The following is an 8,050-nucleotide window of genomic DNA, read 5'->3' as shown; positions in this document are numbered from 1 at the left end:
CCTTATGCAAAATTCAGCGAACACTTGGCAATAAGGAGATGCGTTATGCGGCGTGTTCCATCCTTGCGAGTCCTCCTTACCCGGCCATTACTCATTGTGTTGCCTGCTTGGCGGCGCCTTTGAAGCACTTGGAATTGTCACTGGAGTCCCTGCATTCAGGTACTTATTGCCAAGATATCCCATTGTGGCAACAAACTTTGTCCGAGAACTTCGCCTGTAATTGCCGTCAGACAGTGGAGCGTGGAGTGTGGAGTGTGAATTATGCACGCCTCAAATGTTTCAATTACCCTGCTCCAGGCACACCTGTCGTCGCACTTTCCCTTCCCTGCCCGAAAAAAGTGAAAGTGTTCCGGCTTTGATGCTTCGTTGCCCGGGGGGCAGGGGGCTGGCAAGGTATGTACTGATGACCCGACCTGACCTTATCGTATTTCAATTACCGCTGACACCCACAACGCACCGCCCCGGCAATTAAGCGGCATAATCCGGGTCGCAGGATGTCGGAGGCGGAATTGAGTTCGCCGAAGGGAGACGTCCACATTCATATCGCCATCAATCATTGGACGGGAAAATGAAATTGCAACCGATTCATCATAATTAATCTAGATCTCGCCTATCTATTATTAAGATTAAACATTTATTTACATTCGTTACTGATTCGATTCGGATTCGATTGCTCGCTTTGGTATCTCTAGGTATGCGATCGTGTGTGAGCATAATGTATCTGTCTTAATCGCCACATAGCCAAGATGACTATGTATATAGGACCACATAGCCAGAACATATGCACTCTCGACCTATTTACTTAATTACGTATAAAAATACTTAGAGACTGAGCCACAAAACGCAAACACAAACGTAAACAAAAACTCGATTTACATATTTACAAGACAACGCGACATCGACGTCGTTAACCTCCGCATCTAGCAATTTTCTACCGGGCTCCTCCAATGTGGGCGGTTACTGTGACGGGGGGCGTGGCCTGTAACGAGATGATGACTACGACTCCTGAGCTGATGGCGGCATTAAAAATCACCGACTTACCCGGCTCCCAGTGCTCCCAGGGCTCCCAGGACTCCAGACATCGAACATAAGTTGCCGCTCGTCTTTGGCTCGGCTCGGCTTAGCGGGTTGAGTGCGATGTGCGGGGTATGTGGGGTATGCGGGGCTGGAGGTTGGTGGGGGCCAGCAGGACGACCAGCAGGACCGCCAGGAGCAGCAGGGGCAGGGGGGGCAGGACCAGCCTCGAGCCCAGCTCGTGCTGCATGGCCGCGTGCTGCTCACTCTTAATGATATGCACAAAGACGCTGTCAGAATCTGTTGGGAAAAGGTGGCAAACGGGGGAAAACGGGGGAAAAGAAGGGGTTGGGAAAATTGTAAAATAAATATTTTAAGTCGTTGCTTATTAAAGGGATGGATTTAAATATTAAAGCCGGCTTAGCCTGCACGACACCAAGTTAAAACAATTATTTCAATGCATAGTGCGAGTTCGTGTTGCAAACGAATTAATAAAGTAACTAGCTGTTGTAATAATATCAGGTATTTTTGTTAAACGATATCTCATTGAATAAATAATAATAATAACTATCACTGCTATATTTGAATAAAATTTCATAATTGAGTTTAAGCCGTTTTGCATATTCAGTAAACCACTCTTAACTGTATGCCTTGTAGCAATGGATAAACCGAAGTCTGTATATTTTACATTGCAGCTGATCACAATGTATACACTTGCACACATAAGCAATTGATTTAATTTGATTTTCAATATTTGATGGTTAATTTACGTTGTTTATATGTGCGACTACTATTCGTTAGTCATGTGAATGCGTAAATATTTAATACGAGTCAGTTGGTGGCATGTTTTAAATGTAATTAACTGTTCAATGAAATCAAACTTGGTTTTGTAAAACTGACAATTTCATCTTCGGCTAATTGGATTTCAATTAAATTTCCGACTTTCTCTTTAATCACATATGTACCATTTGCACCTAGTGTCTTTAATCTAACAGAACACTCTAGACTCTAAGACTCTAAGGACTCACTCGAGTTGTCCGCGGAGCAGGTGTAGTTGCCTGAGTCCGTGTGCAGGACTCGCGATATCACCAGGTTGCTGGTCTTCATCTGCTGCTCGGAGACCACGCGGATGCCGCCCCGCGCGGAGTCGCTAACCAGCTCCGTGTCCTTGTGCCACAGCATGTGCGTGTAGGGTCCTGGAGCCTGGGGTGCGATGCACGTCAGATTGATGTCGCTGCCACTCTGGATGAACAGCTCGCGGTTGGCCAGGATCTGGGCCTTGGAGGCTGTCAAAGCGCGGCGCCGATTTCGGTTAATGGGTATGTCAACAAGTTGCCTATTGGGTGGATTCATGCCCCATGCCCCTTGCACCATTAGTATTCCCAGCTCCATACCCATCCTACCCATTTGTCGTGTGATGTACTGGGCTGTTTGATAAACTAATTTGTCAAAGTAATCCCAGCTATTTGCGCCCTTGGGCTGCTGTCTAATGGGAGATGTAAGCAACGTCTACATGCCCCAAACAAGACCGCCAATCGATTGAGATTCAAAGGGGGTAATAAAACTGCTGGCACTCGGGGCTGAATTTCGATTGAATAATTATGTTGGGTCATGAAGGGGCTCGCCAATTGTACAATTTTAGGCGGATTCTAATGGATTTGAAATGTTTAGCGGTATGTACATACCGACACAGAAATATTTTAAGCCCTTCGGTTCGTTTTTAACACATGGATATTATCAGTAAATATTGGGAATATTCATTTGGGTAGTTTTTAGGGGGATTTTGGACATTACTTCCTCCATATAAGTCCAGGTAGCAATCCCTACTGAAGGATACTTACTCACGACGACCAGCTTGTAGGCCAGACTGATCTTGGGCTCCGTGGACACCTGGCACTCGTAGACGCCGGCGTCCCTCTGCTGCACCGACACGATCTTGAGCACCCACTCGTCGGAGTTGTCGATGTGCCGCGCCAGGAAGCGCTGATCGTTTGTGTAGGTCATGATGCCGATGGTCAGGATGTGGAGATCCCGTTGCCGTATCCAGGATACCGCCCGGTCGCCCAGGTGGCGCACGCGGCAGTGGAGACGGGCTGTGGTGCCCAAAGCGGCAATGATCTCCCGATCTGTGGAGTTGTCGAACACGGGATCGATTGCATCGTAATTATCTGGTATCAGGTTGGACAATTCCTCGGCGGCGGCCAGATGGCCTGTAGAGCAATTAAAGGATTTTATTTATGTAAGTGCGGTACACAACGATATAAGTTTTATTGACTGAGATTTAAGGAACAAAATTTACCCCAGCGGATTTAGAATCTACGCAAATATCTTGTTAGTACATAAAAGCTGGCTATTATTACATGAGCCCAGATATCCAAGCTGTCCATTAAACATTCCCTGGGTAGTTCATTCCAGCAGTTGTATCTGAACGTCAATCTAAACGTATTCAAGTGCATTCCAAGGGCCCGAGCCTGGGGAGTCAGGCATACAGATGGACTCAGGAAGCGTCGGATAGATAGACAGCCAGACAGCCAGACTGGCAGATAGATAGATGAATAGATAGATATGCAGAAGGACAAACGGACGGACAGACGAACGGACAGACGGACGGACAGATGGATGTTCGATTGGGCGGCTCAATCAGCTAGCGGGAACGCCTCAGCTGGCAATCAGCATTCATTTGATTAACGAGTATTTGTGCTTAATTTATGCCGGAGCTTAAGCATGCACCCCTTCGCAGCCATTCCCATTCCCACGTTTATGATCCATCGCAGGGCGGCCAAGTGATTTATGTGGGTGGTGGTGCTATATATGCTATTCGTGCTGTTGGTGCCATTGGTGCTGCAGCTCCACCGCCCAAATGGCGATGTATTAGCCAACTAATGCGCTAATAATCCATGAGTGCCTAAACAAATACAAACACAAATACAGCTGTGCGTGAACTGTGGAGGGACTGGTACTACTCGATTGGTTATGTGGATATACGGATATGCGGAGTGGATAAACACACATTGATTTATGGGCCAGGATCCATATTGTGTGCGAGTGTGGTTGGGCCAATTTAGCTATCAAATATCAAGCAATAAAATGACGTTAAACACTTAATTGAAACTGTTGCTCCCCAGCCGCAAGCGATGACTATGTCGATGCTTTAGCTCTAGCTTTAGCTTTCGCATTTGCTTTTGATTTTGCTTTTGGCCTGGCCAGGGCACTTCAACTGAAATTGCTTTTTATGCTGGCCACAAAATAAAAAACTCCCTCACCCACAGATACACACACACACGTTCCCGCACAACGGCAGGAAATATGTAACAACATAAAAATTTTTAATAAAAGTTGCGTATTTACATACAAAGTGCGGCGGGGTGGTAAGTTGGAAAATTGCCGGGTCGAACCGCAACCGCAGCTTCAGTGGCCATGGCTAACGCCTCTGCAGGACCTCAACCAGGACCTCAACCCCTCCTCCTCATCCTCCTCATAGTCCTCCTCTTCCATCTCCATATACCCATCATCCCGAGCTGCAGTTCCCCAAGCGGGCCCTAAACTGAGTTCAGGTGCCATAAATTACAAATGAGCAATTGCAGCTGCTCCTGGTCCCGCTTCAAACTCACTCGCAGCAGTGAGATGCGAAATAGATGGGATCATAAACAATTCCTGACAGCTGCGAGTGCAGATTACTAAATTCAGATCCCTTTTAGAGATCGGTTATCCATCAGGGAGTGCTACAGTGCTCCCTGTCGGTGCGAAAGCGAAGCGGTGAACCACATTAAAAGTTTGCAGTGTTTAATTGAATAAACCATGTGGCCAACTTTTTAACGAAAAACATATGTGTGCAAAAATAACTAACCGGAAAAGTTACTTTCCATAAGTGTAATTTAATAGCCAAAATTGTTTTAAGGGATTTGAGTAACATGAAATAATGGTAGTACAAATTCACAAAGTAATAAATTTATAAAAATGGAAAACAAACATTTTTTCAAACTTATTCATTTGGCAAATGATGTGTGAGCTTTTTTTTGTACAGCGCTTAAGATTATTTTTAAGCAACAATTGTAACTTTTTTTAATCAACTATTATGAAGTGGCTTTCTTTTATTCAAGGCGCAATCTTTTAATCTTCTAGTTGAATTCTTTTAATTTCTTCAATTCATTATCTCAAAATAATCGTAACTAATTAAAATTAGCCATTAGTGTTTTAATGTCACTAATTGCGCTATAAATAAATGTTGACTTCCTGCCCGCCTTAAAGGTGGAGTATTAATCAAGAGATCTGTGGCCAAGTGTAATCCCCGCCATATCCCTCAATCTAATTTTAATTGCTTCGCGCTCCACGATTTCCCACTTCCGAATCCGAATCCGATTCCAATTCCAATACCATTCGCTTTGCAATTCTCATTTATTATGACATTTCTGATGCGAGTGCCCAGTCCCCGATTGGCTTAACCCTTTGAGTGTTGTCTGATTAGATTTAAATCCGTACTCACCGAAGTATTGGCTGCTGCGCCGGCTCTGCTTGTCGACTGGAGCGGTTAATCCCATGATCACGAGCAGCGCCATAAAGTATTCCACCAACATTTCATGCGCAATTTGTGGGGCTCTCGAATTACTTATAACTGCAGCCAGGACACGAAGGACCAACGGCGAGGAGCAGGAGCAAAATGGGGAGGACGACAACAGAAAAGTAATTAAAATAAATGATGGCAATCGCGGAACTCGACTCGACTCGACTCAATTCAACTCGAACCGAACCGAACCGACTCGACTCGAAAGGCAACACACAAAAGATGAAGATGATGATGAAGGATACTCGCTACCAGCCCCGCCCACTTTGTAGCCCACAATTGTGGAGAAACAATAACTGAAAGGGATTAGGCTCTGGGCTCCGTCTTATCGGTGCTCCGGAAACCGCAGCACATTCATTTAAACTGATGACAAGACCGCAGTGCGGTCGAGTTTTCAATCACCATGACGCCCACAGGACAAGAACGAGATGAAGATGTCCTTGTGAGTGTTTGGTAGTGAGGGTTGAGGGGGGAGTGGTCGGTGAGCGACTGTTGGGTCGTTAGAAGGATCCTGGAAGTGGGGTGGTCGGATTCGAGCTTTCGGTAATTTCTTCATTACACACTAAGCTGTCCATTCAATTGCTTCTGGCCAGCGGTTGAGGAAGAGCAGGAGCATTTGCCTCGCCCGCAGGCAGCAATTTCGCTCTGGTCACGTTCCGATAATACACTTAATTATATTCGACAGGGACGTGGAGCGAAATGGGGAAACGGGGAAATGGGGAAACGGGGTGCTGGTGCAAATGAGAAGCAGAAGCTACCTTTTCCTATGAGCGGACTAGATTCGGTGGCCGTGGTCGGAGTAAATGTAGCGCGAACTGCGTGCCGCCATCTCATGCGCAACGTAACGCATTCGAGCGCGTTGCGTTTGTGTCCTCTTCCGCGGGGGCAGGTCCTTGGCTTACGTAACAGCCCTTACGCTACGTAAGGAGTACTCATCCCCACACTCCGTCACAACAGCGCCAGCAACTCGCCAAATCAGTCACTGCAATGACGCGATTCCAATTCCAATTCCGATTCCCCGATTCCGATTGAGACGCCAGATACGGGATACGAGATACGAAAGCCAGCCGAGCGGGCCGAACACGAGTCACGGCTAGCGATTCCCAGAGTCACGGGTAGCAGTTCACAGGTCACGGGTCACGGGAAACAGTTCACGGGTTCCCCGAGTTTCCGGTTTGTCAGCGCTCGTTGCGTGTGTGTGGCTTGAGGCGCGGTAAACAACTGAACGGAGCTGCTCCAGCGAAACCTCCAACAATATGCAAATCTTCAGGAGCAGCGGGAGCAACAGTGTCCTTGCGCCGGCGCAGCAGCAACATGTTGCGGCAACATTTATTGGAGCCAAATTGAATGGTAAGCCATCGTGATGAGGTGGGGCGTCGGAGGGTTAGGGCCTGCTCCTGCATGTCCTTAAAGTTCATTGGAGGTGCGTGGCTGAATGTGCTTATGAAATATTTAGTAGGGTGCGTTTGATTTGTGTCACGCAAACGGCAGACAGCAGCAGATCGGCGGCGGCGACGACAAAAAAAAGGAGCAACAATGGAGCAGCACCAAGCACCCAGCACCAGCAATGATGACACAAAACACAAAACAACATCAATAATAGAAGGCGGAAAACTCATGCATGACAAGGCGCCTTTTTAAGCCAGCTTTTTGCAATTGAAAGTGGCAGTGGCAGCAACAGACAACCACACACACACACCCACACACACATACAGCACTCGAGTGCCACGCATTGTGCGCCCATTGTGTCAAAGCGGAAACGGATATGAAGCGGCCATGGCGCTGTTGCTGCTCCTCCTGCTGCTGCTGCTGCTGCTGCTGCTACTCCATAGTCCTGCCCCGCCCCATGTTGCTGCGCTGCCGTTGGGCGACTTATCAAAATCGATGAGGCAACATATGGTCGATTTTAATTTTCTAACATATCTCTCTGCACGCACACAGACAGGCGACACACGAGCCATTGACACGACACAAGCCACTGGAATACACACAAACACACATACACGTGCAGACTGGCATCCTCACCTCGGAAAGTCCTTCTTCCTTTGCCACACCCCCGTCGACTGCAGTGCCCCCCCAAATCCGTTTAGCATATTTTCTTTGGAAATTGAATTTCCAAGTTATTATAAATATTTCTCCAATAAATGCAATTTGAGTGGAATTCTTTCTCCGTCGCGTCGTGTGCTTCGACTTCCTCACCTACTCCTCACCTACTTTTAGCATGTCCTGGCGAATCAAATAGACAACAGGACGAGCGGGCGCTCGTGTTGGGATAGACCACCCACGTCGCTCATATTATTTTACACTAACAAGCCAAACATTCCTTAAATTTAACAAGCGGCGACATTTTGCCAGCCCCTCATCCATCTGTTTTAGCCCTAAGTGAATTCTGTTTTCATCGCTGTTTTGCCAGTGAATAGGGGTGCAAAATTATGAAAAATGTTTACTATATATGTAGGGGTAAGTCGCCAGAAA

The 8,050-nt window shown here is 46.9% G+C and overlaps 1 protein-coding gene across 2 annotated transcripts; it reads right to left on the bottom strand.

Moving 5' to 3' along the window:
• Positions 1–654: 654 nt before the first annotated feature.
• On the bottom strand, positions 655–6,780 carry LOC120454029 (zwei Ig domain protein zig-8). 2 transcript variants are annotated; one of them, XM_039639022.1, is made up of 6 exons: positions 6,334–6,780; positions 5,498–5,626; positions 2,856–3,224; positions 2,043–2,300; positions 1,042–1,314; positions 655–996 (listed from the first exon to the last, which is right to left on the bottom strand). In XM_039639022.1, the coding sequence occupies exons 1-5, from the start codon at positions 6,407–6,409 to the stop codon at positions 1,121–1,123; spliced, it is 1,026 nt and encodes a 341-aa protein (XP_039494956.1). In that variant the 5' UTR covers positions 6,410–6,780; the 3' UTR covers positions 655–996; positions 1,042–1,120. The 2 variants fall into 2 exon arrangements, with proteins under 2 accessions (XP_039494956.1, XP_039494954.1); XM_039639020.1 differs by having other exon boundaries at positions 655–979.
• Between the last annotated feature and the right edge of the window lie 1,270 nt (positions 6,781–8,050).

Source organism: Drosophila santomea, chromosome 3R, assembly GCF_016746245.2.
Source record: "Drosophila santomea strain STO CAGO 1482 chromosome 3R, Prin_Dsan_1.1, whole genome shotgun sequence".
Taxonomy (NCBI): domain Eukaryota; kingdom Metazoa; phylum Arthropoda; class Insecta; order Diptera; family Drosophilidae; genus Drosophila; species Drosophila santomea.
This window is presented reverse-complemented; position numbering and strand designations above follow the sequence as displayed.